General features: G+C 37.8%; 1 protein-coding gene across 1 annotated transcript in view; it reads left to right on the forward strand.

Moving 5' to 3' along the window:
• The window catches only part of LOC146657956 (phospholipid-transporting ATPase ID-like), a 50,666-nt gene that overhangs the window by 15,070 nt on the left and 18,067 nt on the right, over nt 1-17,529 (forward strand). Inside the window, exons 2-9 of the mRNA XM_085426337.1 lie at nt 3,514-3,604; nt 5,068-5,126; nt 8,588-8,701; nt 10,111-10,209; nt 15,012-15,073; nt 16,715-16,787; nt 17,145-17,215; nt 17,332-17,414. Coding sequence (XP_085282463.1) covers nt 3,562-3,604; nt 5,068-5,126; nt 8,588-8,701; nt 10,111-10,209; nt 15,012-15,073; nt 16,715-16,787; nt 17,145-17,215; nt 17,332-17,414 — 604 coding nt within the window. The 5' untranslated portion in view covers nt 3,514-3,561. The remainder of the gene's footprint in view (nt 1-3,513; nt 3,605-5,067; nt 5,127-8,587; nt 8,702-10,110; nt 10,210-15,011; nt 15,074-16,714; nt 16,788-17,144; nt 17,216-17,331; nt 17,415-17,529) is intronic.

The raw sequence follows: 17,529 nt of genomic DNA on the forward strand, positions 1-17,529 counted from the left end.
GGAGGTAGTTTGCCAGACACTGGGACTCAAGACTCGAGACAGCTGAATGACGCTGAAGACCAGCAGTGACCAGATTTTCATAGTGAGAGCAAAGGGATTTACCAGTAGTAAATCAGCCATGTTTTTGTCTTAGATGGATGACAAATTAACCAGCCCAGGAGACCATCCAAATGTAGAGTGGGAAAAACAGCCTCATGTGAAAACATTCAGATTTAAGATCGTTCAAATAGTTTCATTGTCTAATTTCGTCTTTCTACCCCACTCTCATTTGAATAATTCTGTTTTATCGATATCACCTCAGGGTCATGAGATTTTAAAGGACATCGCAATTAAAATGTGCAACATTAATCTGCAGGGTAATCTTGATAAAGGGGAGTAGATGAACCCAGACTGCTTTGCACTAACACCGAGCCGCTTTAGGCACGTAACTGTAACCAGCGAGCAAAAGCAAAATTAAAAGTATCCTAAAACAAAGTCTGAACACAAAACTCCAAAACTGTGTGAAAACTGAGGCCCTGGCTTCTTAAAACAGACCATTAGCTCACAGCATCAAATATTGCTTCTCACGATGCTACGAATCAACAAAGCCGAAGGACATCTGATGCTTTTTGTTGCGATGCCTCAAACAAAGCGTCAGCGTGCGATGCTTGGAGATGAAAGTATGTTTCACAATGCATTGCATAAGTATCCGGTGGATGTTTTTTTTTAATTTATTTTTTTTACTCTTCATATATTTCCCAGCATGCATGCTGCTGAAGTCATTGATGGGCGGCTATCTGATCAAAACTGAAATCAAGATAGTTGCACATCAGTCACTTCCTGACACCATCATTTGTGAAGAACTTTGGTCAGAGGGGTCACACTGAGACAATGTTACTAGCAACAACAATCACGATCTTGTGATTGTTAACGCTACAGAAAATCCTGTGATAATAAGAGAGGTGTTACAGCTTTTATTCAATCAGTGAATAAATAGTTTACAAATGGTTTTTATGTTACGTTAGCTAAGAAAATAAAAACATGTGAACACTGTATTTCGTTATGTTAAATTGCCCAACCCCGACTGTATTAGTGTCTTTGTGTGTGTGTGTCTGTGTTTGTGTGTTCTGTATGTATTTCCATACTTTCCTCACATTCTTCAACAAACTCATATGGTTGATATTTATAGCTCCAATGCTGACGTCACCTTGGCAACCAAAGCTGAGAGGCGGGATTCAAAAACCACAACTACTTTTGTGACACACGCTTGCTTCTCTCTCATAACCACATTTATGCTCTGTTCTTGTACATTTCTTGAACCTGCTAAATGTTTTGTGCACTGTATGTGTGGGTGTGTCAGTCTTGTCGCTGTCACACGTCAACACTACACAACAAGCTGTATATTTGCTTTTTAACATTAGCAGATCTTTTCTTATTCAGTGCATTAAAACACAACATCCTCACAGCAATGCAGTCCCACATTGAGATGGGAGAAAAAGCAAAACCTTTCTGACAAATGCCCCCTTGCTTTTGACAAACACCAGCTCTGCCATAAGCAAGGCTGTGAGATAGCTGATAACAGTCATCATGACTGTCTCTATGATTCCTACTGCTGCTTAAATGAAGTTGCATAATTTCCTGTGTAACTGACATTATGGTTCCTTCAACTGTATGAGATGTTTCCACATAACATTTTTTAACTTGCATCAAGTTGTTTGTTTAAAATCCTGTCTTTTTAAGAATGTTTCAGCATTTTGAGAGTTTAAATGTCACATCAAACAATATTTAGAAAAAATGTTAGCGGGGAATGTCAGGAAATGATAAATGGGGGTTCTAAGTATCACACTACTTTGGACCTATGACTGCCTCTTTAAAGTCAAATAAGGTCAAACTTTTGTCTTTAAAACCACACTTAAAGTTCTATTGCATTTGTTTGTATTGGCAAAATTTGGGACACGATACTTGCAAAAAGTGACTCTAAATATCACATTACAGATTTCACAGTTCTAACTTTTGCATTTCACATCTGTTTTTCTTTCAAGTTGACCCCAAAATGCTGTATTTTTACTGCATTATAAACTTTTTAAGCATGTTTCAAAAGAACGAAGAAAACAAAATGAATATATGCAAAATGTAATACTATTCCATTTAAATGTTGTGCTCTTGTTACTATTTTTATTTAATATTTATTTCTAAGGATTTGATGGAAAATTTTTCATTACCTTGCCAAGGTAATAAAAGTTTTCCAAACCTTCCTGGATCTAGTTCTGGATCTAGAGCTCCTGACCTAGAATCTAGATCAAGATCGACTTTAAAAGGTAATTATTCCTGAGATGGGCCAAGGCTCTAGTTCAAACCAACCAATCAACCCTTACCCCACCTCTTTGGCAGAGGTAATAATCTTGACTTCTGTAATCATGATTCTCTCTTATAAACTTGCAATTAGTTTGGGGATGTTAAATTTATTGAAAAAATCTCCAGTGTTTTACCCATACCCTAACCCAACCAACCAACCGACCAACCCTAACCTCAGCTCTTTGGTAGAGGTAATAATCTCGACTTCTGTAATCATGGGTCTCTCTTACAAGTTTGCAATTCAATTTGGGATGTTAAATTTATTGAAACATTAGAGTTTTACGCATTTGCTGTTGATCAAATTCTTAAATAATATTAAATCCTAATAATAATTTTCTTTCAGTGAGTTTAAAATTGTGCCATGTGCTCCCACCAGAATTACAAACACCTTTTTGTCATAGAAGCAAACCCTTTTTAAATCTACATAAATTTCTATGATTTAGTAATGACATATCATTCTTGTTGCATATAAAATTTGTCTATTTATTTTGCACTAAATCCATTTTGACAAGTTACTGGTTTAAAGGGATTTGCGTATCCTCTTACATAATCCATGTGGTTAGGTTCGGCATTTGGCATTAACAGCTACACATGGTGTTCCTCACTTGGCGGAGACAGATACCACGTCCAGATGTTGCTCCTGGCTCTGCCCTCTTCCTGCCCTGAATGAGAAAAGAAGAAGTGGATTTGTGGCGTAAGAGGGGAGTATCCCCCTGAGTCAAGCTGTCCAGCATGGGAAACGTATGAAGAGGCCTGATGTAGACCTAGAGCAAGGGGTTTTGGCACAAAAAAGACGTCTTTTCCTTCATTAGATAGCCTAAGAGCTGTGTTTTTTCAGTTTTTTCCCCCTATATCGTAACCATTTCCTAACACACCTTCCATTTAGATGTCTAAACCTTTTCTCCCTGGCCTGAAAATTGTTTCTGGTAAGAAACAAAATGCCTTTTAAAGGGCATTTTGAGGAACGATTACCTCATAGAGCACATTACGGGAAAATGCTCTAATGACGGCTGGCAGCAATTCCTACTTTAACAGCACTGATGTTTCAACTCTTAGTTTCCAGGAGAAAGGCAGTAATATATTCGAGAGTGAATTTACTTCCCTGTAAGGGAGATAATTAGTGACTCATTTGTATCTTTTGTTAAGCCACATTATGACGATTTCTCTTGATCTTAACAGATCGGTATGATGGGCAGATAGCAGGAGGAGGAAGAAGAGGAAAAGAAGATGTCATTCTTTGGGCTGGACTGTGTCAGGAAGAAAGAGAGGGGTAAGGTTTGAGCAGGTTTAGTTTATTAATATCAGCAGATCGCCATAATATTTACCGTCTGTATTTTCACTACTGACATTACTGAAAAAATAAAATGAAAAACAGTCTCAGCCTAAAGCTTTGGAAGAACTTCCCCAGCAGATTTAGTGTTTTTATAATGGCGTTTAAATAATTCTAATATTTAGAGTTCTAAACATTATTGTTGTTTTATATACAGTGCTTGACAACATTTCGACAGCAACTTTATTTCATCAACAGCGAAAAACTTGGCAGTAAGTGAAAGCTCCAGAACTTCAGCTGATGACCTGGGATTGTTTTTGTTAGTGTCAGGGAAGCAAGAGTAACGGGTTAGTGAGGTACGTTAAGCCAAAAGCCAGAGATTTCAGTCTCACAAATGATACTGGAGTTAGGTTGAAGGTTTCACTTTAAAATGCATTTTCACTAATAAATTTCTATACATGTTTTCAGTACAAAAAATTTCTTTGGCATAGAGTAGAATACAATAGAATAAACCTTTATTATCCCAGGAATGAGAAATTTCGGTGTTACAGCTCTTACAGCAAGGAAAAATAAAATATAAAAGGAAGACACAAAGTGGTAGACTGTGTGGACAAATGTGGAATATAGACATTAATATTGCACATTAGTGTGCCCACTAGCAGAAAGCCTGGATTTACTAAGAAATTGATAACTACTATTGCATACTCGAGCCAGCAAACTCAAAAATAGCCCAGCTATGTCGAACTTGCTTTACAGCAGATCGTTCTGGTGAACCCTAATTGAGTCATTGAGGCAGATAAACAGGTCCCGAGACTGTTTATTCAATTAGCTTGGCTTCGGGGCAGACTGAAAGGAAGCTGGGTTATTGACAAGCAAACAGAAGACTGGGTGGAGGCAGCTCATAGATTCAGTTTGCTATTTTTTCCCCTCCTAAATTAGCAAAGATTAGGAGATGCTATAAAATGCTGCAAACCTGTTGAAATATGGACTGGTTCCATTATGGCATGAGGACAGAACTGGTGTTGCACCACCAAAAGCACCAATTCAGCATAAAATAGGTTCCAGTGGGGTTCAGGTCAGACTCCAAAGCACCTGCCTCCAATTTTACAGGCGTTCATCATAACAAACGGAACAGGGGTAAAAAAGAGGGCATAAAAGTTAGTTTTTCTATAACAAGTTATACTGTATTACTGGATTTGAAAGAATTTCTAAATTTGGCACTAAAGCAGTGTATCATTAAACAAGGCCCTATTGCATTGTTGACAAGTCAAAATACTAGTGGGGGGAAAAAATCACTGCTATTTGCGTTTCACAAATTTATAGCATTTATAGTTTCTACACAGTTTTTTATTTTTTCATGCCAGAAAAAGATAAAAATCTACTCGCAGTTAAAAAAAATATTTAGATACAAATCAATTATGGTCGTGCTTTTTGTTTTTTCATTTTTGTCTTTTCTTTTGCAGAGCTGGAAAGGAAAATCAGAGCAAACGACCGCGAGTACAATCTCTCCTTTAAATATGCGGTAAGTGCTGAATAGAGTATACACTGCGTGTGTGTTATTGGTGAGTTTTCCACTCACAGTTCATCAAAGTGAAATTCTATTGTCCACTACAAACATGACTAAAATAGAGATGGAGATCAACAACAGATGTTGTCGCCCACGTATCTTTTAGACAAAACACTGTTAAACACAATTTCTGTCAGTCTCGATATTAACAACAGGAAAAAAACCTCCTTGGGGCTGTGTTTATGTGTCTGGATTTTATCAAGATACGGGCTGTCAGCCAAAACCAAAGAGCTGAGGTTGTTGTTGAGTAAATGCCTTCATTTTCTGCTCTGAGTTGCTGCTGTCAAGGCCAAACCAGTGTATCAATAAATGTTACGCTTTAAAAACCAAAACGCGAACAAGAAGTTCTTTTAGTCTTGTGAACATAATCATTAAAATGTATCCAAAGCAGACATCATATAAAGTGTGTTCTTTTAGAATTTAGAATCCTCTTTATGGAGGATGCTGTTACTTGAAAAAAAAAAGAATAAAAAATTTGTAAATAATAAAATTTTCAAAAGGTGTTTCAAATAGATGTTATTAACGCTAAGCTGTGTGTTAGCTGTATGCTAACATTCGGCTTAAAGAGGACACAGCCATTAGCAAATAAATGAAAACAGACATAAACAGTCATTTCCTCTGTTTGGGTAATTGTACATTTTACAGTCAAAACAAACTTTCAAGCGTGTGGGTGGTTGTTCTTAGGGAAGAAATGCAGAGATAGCGTGACACGTGAGCTGCAGTCCAGCGAGGCGGTGGGGCTTCTTGATAACATCCACCTGGTGCAGACAAAATGCCTCTCACTCTTTCAGATATCTGTAGGGACGTCAGAAGAGTCACATAACATCCATTAGAAAAACCCTGTGATACTTAAGGAGGAGTTTCATTACAGATTCTGATCTGATTAAACCGTAGACAAAGACTTCTCTGAGGATATTTAATCCTGTGTATGTATTTTGGTTCAAACAGATTAACCTCAACATTTTTAAATGGGTTAATTTTACTTAATCTGAGAGATGCTCCTAGGAAATGTAGTGTAATTATCAGTGAGACATTGTCCTACAACGACCTAAAAATATCTACAAAAAAATATAAATTGAGCAACGCTGAGAGTGGTTAATGCCACAAACAGGTTGCAAAATGAATCGTTTAATACACTAAAGTTTATAACCATTGAGCAGCTAAGGAATCTGTTTTTACCAGTGATAGAAGCTCGAGCGTTTGTGAGGCAAAGCATTTTTCTATTTTATTTATTTATCTATTTTTCTGTAGAACCTCTGCTTTCAGCCTCAGTCACGTCACTTTTACTGATAAGTAAATTACTGTGTGTATGCTGCTACTTAATCACAGATGACTTGTAATCACATAGACAAAAACATGGTAGGAAACCATTAAGCAGTGAACCATTCACCATGTTTTTGTATATACCACTGCAAACATGTAATTACATTCTTTCCCTTAGTCTGTGTTTTGTCCTGTTTCTGAAAGTTCTTTTCTTTCTTTTCTCTTTCCCATCACCCTCCAACCAGTAGCAGCAGATGGCCCCGCCCCTCCCTGAGCCTGGTTCTGCTGGAGGTTTCTTCCTGTTAAAAGGGAGATTTTTTTTTTTATCCCGCCGTCACAAAGTCCTTGCTCACAGGGGGTCGTTGGATTGTTAAGGTTTCCTTCTAAATACTGTAGGGACTTTACCTTACAGTATAAACCACCTTGAGGTGACTGTTGTTGTGATTTGGCACCATGTAAATCAGGGGTCTCAAACTCAAGCTGTGGGGCCTCTGCTGGCACTGTCATCTCACATGAGGCCACTTTAGTGTTCAAGTAGTACCAATCCCTCAACATGTTTCTGCTCTCTGCTCATATTGCCTTCCTAATATATCATTTTTTGCTTTTTAAAGAACTTATTTTAACGCTGTACTCAGCAACAAACACATCCTCTCTAACAAAAATGTAACTTCAAAGGCCAAATTGCTTTATAGTTCTTCACGTCAATATACGGCCGCAAGTAGGTGACGTGGGCCGAACGTTTGAGACCCCTGATATAAATAAACCTTAACTGAACTGAATAGTAAGACAACCCAAATTAGTGAATGCTCATATATGTTTTACCTTTATAGAAATGCTTGTGGCTGTTTGCTCAAAGTCTTACCCTTTGGTAATGAGTTAATCTCATCTTCAGTCACTAATTTAATCAATAATTACAAAGTCTGACTGTGCTTAAAGTCAATATAATGTTTCACATTGGTTTGCAGATGCTGCTGGACTTGCTGCTTTTTCAGTAAAGATCCAGAGTAACAGGATAATCCATGACAAACATTCTCTGTTGGTGTCGCGACCGTGGTACGATGTGTCACTGAAGTTTGTTGAAATAAGGCAGAGAGGCTTGGCTCATTTTTTTAGTTTGTTGAATAAAACATAGGAAAATGTCTTATTGAGGACACAGAACTGCATCAGGGATATGAGGTCTCACTCAGAACAAGTGCTTTCTAACTTTATTACTTTCTCAGGCTGATTACAGAGTGCTCTGATTATTAAATTAGTTGGTGTTACTGAGAATCTTTTCAGGAATATTCAAGCTGTACTCTCACTCTCCTTTATGCTACCTGCCTTTGGACCCAAACATAATTTTAGCCATTCAGTTTCCAAATGACCAAAAGCACAGGCAAATATTTCTTAAAAGCCTTAAATGTGATTACCTACCATTTGACTGTCTTATCACCATTTATACTTAGAGCCCAATTTCCATAAAGCAAGCCATTAAGGTTTTATAGATTTATATAAGTGCAGTCCACAGAGTAAGAGCTTCACACAGTGACCGGATGCTTCGGATATAAGGCTTTATTTGTCCAGTAGTTTCCAAGATGTAACTCCTCACAGAAAACGCTTAAACCATGCCATATCTCATTTAATTTGTCCGTCAAGCTCATCTCTTTGTGTACCTCTGTGCCATTTCAAGCACTCGGGCTACACAGATCACTCTGTGGAAATCCCACACTGACCACTTGCATTTGCACTTTGTGTAGACCCCCACATCAGAAGACTTTCAGTCTCATGCGCCCATGCAGCAGAAATGTCATAGCAAGTACGGGGAAGCCCAAGATGCAATTACAAGATCAGTCCACCTAAACTGACCTGATTCACAAAACGCTCTGGCTGTTTAACCATTCGTCCAGAGTTACCCGACACCTCCACCCATCATTCTCCAACTACAACCCTCATTTAAACAGAAGGCTCACCATCAAATTCACAGTAGGGACAGCTAATTTTGTTTCCTAGGTCTATTAATAACTTTAATAACACTTTGCGCTTCCTTAAAAAATGACAAAAAAATGACACAAATACTTTCATTCAACAAACTCCAGAATTTCTCAAAAGTAACTCTGCTGTCAGTTTTATTCTTAAATTTTTGTCACATCTCCTTTTCTTTCTGTCTTTTACAGACAAATGCCATCAAAACCTCCAAGTACAACTTCTTCACCTTCCTACCTCTCAACTTGTTTGAGCAGTTCCAGAGGATTGCTAACGCTTACTTCCTGTTCCTGCTGGTGCTCCAGGTGAGTTTTAAGCAAACCTGTCTCACTGTTAGTTGCCTGACACACTAATTACGGAGTGTGTATGACACTTTAATCTTTAACTTCTCAAAGAAAACAATGAAGGATACATGAATTAAATTGTTCACTAAAGAAGGAAAAGAAAGACAGAAGGAATTAAAAATGCAGAAACCCACATAAGGATCTGACGTCCAAAATAAAACTGAAAGAGGGAATAACACCAAACTCCCAGAGACAGCGTGATGCAAACAAAGGGGAACAGAATAATTACGCAAAGAAACAGGAAACAATCCTCAGCCGCACGAATCAACAGAACCACAGATAACACAAAGACGTGATGTAATGACTTATTCCCGAAAAAGGATTTTGTTCTTAGACTCCAACTCTTCTCCCAGTTTGTCCAAGAAACCAAAAAAATTAACCTCTGAAACAACTTCTTTATGTTTAATCAGTAACTTGATATATGTTCAGTTTTGCTTTTACTGTCAGAATCACTTCCTAAAACATCAAAGGAATCTTAAAGTTTGTCCACGGTTCGCACTGCAGTGATATTTATCCGGGGTGGCTGTAGCTCAGGTGGCAGAGCAGGTCAGCCACTAATCAGAAGGTCGGTGGTTTGATCCCAGGCTTCCTCCTGCCTGCATGCCAAATATCCTTGGGCAAGATACTAACCCCGTGTTTGCCTACTGGTGGTGGTCAGAGGGCCCGGTGGCGCCTGTGTCCGGCAGCCTCGCCTCTGTCAGTGCGCCCCAGGGCAGCTGGGGCTACAATGTAGCTTGCCATCGCCAGTGTGTGAATGTGTGTGTGAATGGGTGAATGACTGAATGTAGTGTGAAGCGCTTTGGGGTCCTTAGGGACTAGAAAAGCGCTATACAAATGCAGGCCATTTACCATTTACCATATTTAAGGGTGTGCAGTAATCCAAAAACAGGAAATTGCCTCATTATGTGCTAAACAGTCACGTTGCACGACAGAGTTTAAAGTGACCACTGTACCATAACAAAGGAACTTAGACACTGCAGTTTAAATTGATTAATAACCAACATCTGTTTTTTTCTTAATAAGTGCATCTAATCCACCAAAGTACACAAAACAGAAAATAGCTTTATTTAGATTTCCTATTGAAACAAAATTTCAATGGGAAGCAGATTTTGGCAACTCAAACACTACTCGGCAAACACAACACACATGTATAATTAAACAGAAAAAAATAGCAATAATATTGTTTAATAAAAAGTTGTGTTGACAAAGTAAGATCCTCTTTTCAAGTTTAAAATGGGCATAATGCACACAATCCTTTTTATACACACCTTTCTTTTCATTATGTAAGTAAACATACGCCCATGGCTCTTTACTTTATTCCAACCTGAGTTTAAATAAAGTTTTTCTTCTCTGCGTTTTGTGTTCTTCAGGTGATTCCTCAGATTTCCTCGCTGTCCTGGTTCACCACTGTCGTCCCCCTGATCCTCGTGCTGACGGTCACCGCTGCCAAGGATGCAACTGATGATATTGTGAGCACATTTGAAAATGTCTTCTGCTTTTTTAAGGCTAGATAGCAATGAAAAAACCAACATCTACAACCAAAATAATTCATGTCCTTTATTGTACTATTAGAAAAATTAGAAACTAATAAAAAGGTTACGTTTGTATCCAAATCTTCTAAGTTTGCAATACAGATTTCTCAGTTTACATTTTAAATTCTGCACCCTGCTAAACCTCAAGTACAGATATGTTATCAGTTGTTATTATCCTTCTCATAAACTTAGAATTAATTAATTTCTAACTGTCACAGTTACTTATTGTCAGTAGATTAGACATGCGACCCTCCCTTCTCCAGACAGCTAACAGCGAGTGGCTAAACAAAGACAACAGCTGGTTATAAGCTAACTTTTGGCAGCAAATGCTAGACTGAAGCGTCCTAAAAATCACACTTTCCCTCTGAGTCCAACAAGGTTAGATCCATTTCAAAGAGAGTTTCACTAAAGCCGTCTAACAGCAGCTAGCAGAGGCTGAGCGCAACACTTACCGAAAATAAAGCTTACGAAATCCTCAGCAACTCACCTCACTGTCACTGTCATAAGACAGGAGTGAGCTTCACTGACTCATCCACTCATATTGGACTCCATTCACAAATCTTTACAGCCTCCTCTGGAGTAAATAGACCTGGACACTCGGCATATTGCCAGAGTTGTTTGTTCTACAGCAGCCAAGTAGCTTGAATTAAGAGGGGTAAGAAAACAGAATTCAGTCGACTGCAATCTGCAAAGTTACCGTATCTGTGATGAGATTTGGCACTCTAACTTTTAAGCTTCCAAATGCAAAACAGGCATGTCAGAAGATGCAAACACATCCCCCACGCACCCCAACACCCAAAAGAAGACCATACAACCATCACTATTGGGATTCTCTATTCAGTCAATTTATATAAACATCAAACAGCCCATCTCAAGCTCAATGCCTCTTCAGGTAACAACTTTTATGCAACTGTCTTTTTAATAATAGGATTTTGGATCTGATGTTAACTGTTAGTCACTCATTATGCGTTGCCCCCCATGTCAAACTTTAACTAGAATCTCCTTCAGAAACTGAATAATGAGAATCCCACCTCGCTTCACTTCAGACTTTGCATCAATCATTAACAAAAAGAGGACACCTGACATATTGTCATTATACACATATTGTCTACGACTTATTTATCTGTGTTTCACTCGATTTTTTTTTAAACTTGTCCTTTAAAACTGCTGTAGTGGCTGTCTGTCCTACCATAAAATTACCTTTTTCACACTATAATCTACCATCTCTCTAGTGCATAGTCTGTGTGATATTAGATAGTACTGATGTGAGACTAGAGCAAGTAATATTTGGTAAATTTAACATTATTTTGTGGCCTCCACTCTATCCAGGCACTTCTGTTGCCTAAAAGACATACATTCAACAACATGTTGAATAAAGGCAGCAACATAAAGAAGTGAGGAGAGGGAGCTGCCAATGAAGCTGAGAGAAGAGTAGATATGATTATTGTAACTCTACTCTGGACTCCAACTCGCTCACCTCCAACGATTGCAGCTTGTTCAGAATGCTGCGGCTCGTCTCCTAACCGGAACTGGAAAGTTTGCCTCCATTACTCCAGTGGTCTCTGATTTACATTGGCTGCCTATTAAATTTTGTATTGATTTTAAAGTTCTGCAGCTTACTTTCAAATGCCTAAACAACCTTGCGCCTGACTATCTCACCGACCTCCTCAGGCTCTATGCTGCCAGCTGTTATTTACGATCATCTACTAAATTACTTCTGGCCCAGCCCAGACTAGGCGTGCCTTTGCCTCTGTAGCACCAAACCTCTGCCTGCTACCCTTCGTGCCTCTGACTCCATTCAATCCTTTAAAGCACGCTTGAAAACTCAACCTATTCCAACTTGCTAATTCTCACCGCTCACTAACTGCTGTATCGTTACTCATTTCTCTGGATTATCATGAATTTTCCTATCTCTGCTTACTAATGCCTTTGTTTGTTTCTCTATTTCACTTTGTTTTAATGGCTTACTGTTCAGTGTAATCATTTTACTGTTTATTCAAGTCAAAGTCAAGTCAAAGTTTATATACATAGCACATTTAAAAGACTAGTGTTCATCAAAGTGCTTCACAATGAAACCGCAGCGCGGGCAGAACAAAGAACAAATAGTACAATTATACTTTAAATTGCATTGACATGGCGTAGTGCAGGCCAAATGAAAGTCAAACTAATTTGTTTCAAAAACGTAGTTAAACAAGTGTGTTTTTAAATGGGACGGAGTACGGATTTCGACTGGGAGATTATTCCAGAGTCTAGGGGCAGGGATGGCAAATGCACGGTCACCTCTGGTTTTTAAATGAGACCTTGGTTGCATTAGGAGCAGTTGGCTGGAGGATCTTAGTGCTCTCTTTGGGTTGTACGGATCAAGGAGATCAGTTAAGTAGCTAGGGGCCAGGTTAATTAGAGTTTTAAAAGTGAGCAGAAGGATTTTGAAATCAAGTGATATTTGACGGGAAGGTTAGCGAGGACAGGAGTGATCTGCTCATGCCTTCTAGTGCCTTCAGTTAAGAGGCGTGCTGCCACATTCTCATAGCCAACTCATTTTCATTATTTCAGCTTCCTTCAGCTGTCTGCACTCAAGCCAGTCTTTTAATCAAGAGATTGGACGCATGTCCAAACTGTTGCTCAATTGAATATTTCTTCAGACATTTTTGCGAAAATTTCAGCCAATTCCGTCATCTGGGAGTTAAAACTGATTAAGAAATAACTTCCCCTCTCTCTACGTCTACTCTACAAATGGCAATGACAGTTTACCAGTCAGGTAAACAATGACAGCACATTTCATTAAACAAAACCCAATGTGCTTAACACAAATGACCGAAAGCTGCAAGTTCAAAAGGGATACGGCTTTTTATTTAATTGTCAGAATGTTTCCTTATTCTTTTATCAATTTGTGAGAAGCAAACCAGAAAAAAAAGCACTTATAAAACAATGATTTCAGCAGTTAAGGTCAACCAGACAAATGTGCATGTGTGCCGGTGTTTGCATGTGAGTGGAAAAGGACTTAATGCCAAACCATTAAGACTGGCTCAAGGAAGAGAAACAGAAGTCTTTTTGTTAAGCAGCAGAGATCCTGACTGGTAAACGTCTGCTACTTTCACAGGGTCACTTGGTTCAGGGTTAATTTGATCTCAGCATTCCAGGTGTGACCAAGTGTGGTGAGGTAGATGACCTTGCAAAAGCAAACTATGGCTGGTGTTTGGAATGCAGTTGTAAAAGGAGAGTTTTACAAGTTAGTTTCAAGTCAGCTGCAGAGATTTCAAACTTTGTAATAATGAATTTAAAGTAATGCTACATCCCAATAGTGAGTAATTATTGCTCGATCTTCCTGCTTTATACTGGTGAGAGTATATATCATACTTACTATTGTTTGAGTACTTGCGATTGTTTTATTGTACTTTTTATATTTTACATTTATATTTATTATTGAATCTTGCACCAAGGAAGTGGCACTCCAATTTCGTTGTACTGTGTACAATGACAATAAAGGCTATTCTATTAAATCACTTAAATTGCCATTAAATTTTTCACAAAAGGAAAAGACCCAACAGAATGACTCTTGAGGGAGACGTGTTCAAATAATCCAAGCAGAGGAGGGAAAACTGATATACAGACAAATCAAAGGGACAAAGGCATGTAAATGAACAATAAAAGTAACTAAACACAAGACAAACTAATTAAAGGTAGGGCAAACACTTACAAATGCAGATAAAAAAGCTAAAGATAGGAAGCAAGATAATCAAAACATTAGGAAAAAATATCAGACAACGGCAGAAAGTACAGGAACTCAATATAACACAAGAAATTGTTCAAAAAAATGAGATAATTGGAGATGAGAGAATTCACATATGAGTTGTTGCTAGAAAACTAATTGTTGGTTTTAGAAATTACTTACATTAAAACAATTAATTGCAGGTTTTTTTTCTGTTTAAAAAATACCGTCATAAATTCAACTGATCAACAGCCATCAGCAATTGCCAGAGAATTGACAACAGAAGTTAACAGTTTTGGATAACCACTATCTTGATGTGATCTCTTCACAAAGAATTAGAATAAAAAGGTCGGGTGATAACAAGGTGGAATGTAAAAGGTGAAAAAAAAATAAGACTTTGACTTCCCAGAAAGCAGAACATAAAATCCAGACAGAACCTCTTCAGGTTGTAACACAGAAAGAACAAGTTCAACATTAACTTTATTTTATTGTGGCTGTAACCTTCATTTTCTCTTCAACAGCCTGATCAGCATCTCTTTAATGTGTTGCCGTACAGATGAGTTTCTGCTCTGTGCAAAGCTTCACTGAGTTTGCCATATCTGAGCTGGGCCTTATTCATATTTGAAACAAGTAGTAACAGTAAATGTTTCCAATCAATAAACCACATTTAACCCTTTTGTAATCTGAATATAATTTCAGAAGGGAAGCCACCCTTCAGTTTTAGCTCAGTAGCAGACTCTCTGTCTCACATACAGAAATAAATAGTAAGTCTATGAGACGAGACAAAGAAGTGTCATCATGGAGGGAAGTAGACGTTTGCCTAAGAGTCTGAGGTTTAACTCAGCTAAAACCCTCTTCATTTTGTACAGTCACTGCATTATCATCTCTTCTCGCATACTCTGTTAGTTGGTGACTGATACCTTTAAAGAGAAATTTGGTCATAAAAAAAACAACAACAAATCAGTGAACTCAGTTTGAGTTTCCTGTGACCTTTTCTGACTCAGTCCTGTCATTTTGTTCTGTTTCCCAGAATCGCCACAGGAGCGACAATCGAGTTAACAACCGAAAAGTCCAAGTCCTTATTGATAGAAAGTAAGTTTGTGTGTGTTTGTGTGGGTGGGTGGGTGCTATGAATCATATCCTCATGCACGGATTCAAAGTATTTGATGTTTCAGCTCTGAAGGTGGAATGTCACTTATGTGCCTGTGAGATCCCAAATAGAGCATAGCTCACATATTTGAAATAGTAGACGTAAGAGCAACAACAAAACAAGTGCTGCCCACCATCCTGCAGCTGCTTCCTGTGGCTATATTGGAGCGCAAAAAGGAAAATACAGGTTCAAAAATATCCACTGCGCTTGGCTATTATCAGAACAATTAAACATTATACATCAAGTGAGGTTCTAATTGTTTTAAGGTCTCAAGATTGCCATATGGGATGTTATCACAAGGCCTGTATACCATGACGTGATGATGTTATAATCAAATAAGAGATAAAGCCCCCATTTGTATTTTTACTTAGGAAAGGTGTGGTGGATAAAAATATTTTAACTTATATGTCTTCATTTCCTCCTGGCTGCCTTGCTCACTGTTTAGTCCACAAGCAGCTGCAGGAAAAAGTTTACTTCCTGCTGACACAAGGCCGCCTTCTGTTAAATACGCAAAATAAAGATCACTTCATTTTTAGGACTGGAGTAAATAGTTTATTTCACTAAAGCATATGTCCCGTTCATTATTCTGTGTTTAGTCACTGGGGAAGCAGCTGTGCTACTGAGATTCAGAAACAAACTCATACCACAGTACCTGTATTTATTGTGTTTTACATTCTGTTCTGTTTTTCCATTTAGATTTACTCTCCTATATTTTGTGTACTTTTTTTCTGTTTAATTAGAAATTATCAGTAAATTACTGAGTGATTTTTTTCTTGTCATATTTTATTGTAATTTCCTAAGCTCCATTTTCTTATAAGTTGTGTTTAATATTTGCTCCTGTACTTCAGTTTTTTGCAACTTTGAGGAAAAATGAAGTATATCCTATCAGAAAAAGGAAAATGCTGAATACTATTAAAAAGAACTGATTACAGGGTTGTAATAATCATTTTATTAATACAATAAATAGTAATAATGGTTTAAAAAATTCAATAGTGCCATTAGTATCCAAGAAACCTTTTCAATACATAAATCCCAGCAACAGTAGCCTCAAGGTGCTTTTTATTGTAAGGTAAAGACCTACAGTAATACAGAAAACACAGAAAACCCTGATAACAAAAATATTGTACTGTTTATATAATGATAACAAAAAAATACATGAAAATTATTTACAATCTTTGAAAAACTGATGTGAAAATTATTCCTTTACGTTGTTTTGACATGTTAAAGATTACTGCAAATATTAAGAAAACTTACAAACTAGAAAGAGATCATCCTAAAAATATGTCAGCTGTGGGAATCTGAAACACCAATATGAGCAGAAACATGTAATGGGAAACTTGGCAAAGCATCCAGTTCCAGCCAACTATTAAAAACTCTGGCTATTATTGGCAGATAAATACACAGAGAGATAATACAGGACACTGGCAGGAACATCCAGCAAAAGGAAAATGACTAATATTAGGATGACCTTGGTGTTCAGTGGTTATTTGTGAGCCCTCAGAGCATTTGTTTCCTGACCATCTTCAAAGAAAAGGGAAAGTGATACTGTGCACACACACTTACCAACCTCTCCCTGTTCTCAGGCTATGGAGTGAGAAATGGATGAATGTGCAAGTGGGAGACATCATCAAACTAGAAAACAACCAGTTTGTTACAGTAAGTAGAGCATCAGAGGGTGGAAGTACTTCTTATTTGTTCGTTTTTCTCTTCCCCAACACATAGAATATAAACTGTACTTCATTGTGTTACAGTTTATTGTTGACTTCCTCTGGATGTTTTATTTTGTTCTTGTGGGTTGACTCGGTGAACTTTTAGCATGTCTGTTCAAAGGAACAGACTCATAACCAAATTAGGTTTAGGGGAAGTTTTTCATATTGTAATTTTGACGTTTTCTAAAAGACAAAAGAACAATCAGAGATGTCAGTAAACCTAACGTAAGTTTTTAGTTGAGTAATAAAATCCTGTCATTGATCACATACATTTTTACCATTTATAAATTCTTTGTGATTTCAGGCAGACCTCTTGTTGCTCTCCAGCAGTGAACCACTCAACCTTGTGTACATTGAGACTGCAGAACTCGATGGGTTCGTCTATTTTTCCTCCTTTTTCACATCTAACCACATCCTTCTGTTTTCACTTCCGCTTTATGCAGCCGTCTTCTTTCTTCCTCTTTTTAACTTTCTCGGCTTCTCTTCCTCAGAGAAACTAACCTGAAGGTGAGACAGGCCCTCCCAGTGACGGGAGACCTGGGGGATGATATTGAAAAACTGGCAGATTTTAACGGTGAGACTGTAAACACACACACACACACACACACACACACAATTTTTTCAGTGTAATGCACTTTGATGTTAAATGTAAATGTGCTATATAAATAAAAATGACTTACCCTGTTAAG

This window comes from Rhamphochromis longiceps, linkage group LG12, assembly GCF_057381845.1.
Source record: "Rhamphochromis longiceps isolate RC_006_pf linkage group LG12, R_longiceps_female_GT1.1, whole genome shotgun sequence".
NCBI classification, from domain to species: domain Eukaryota; kingdom Metazoa; phylum Chordata; class Actinopteri; order Cichliformes; family Cichlidae; genus Rhamphochromis; species Rhamphochromis longiceps.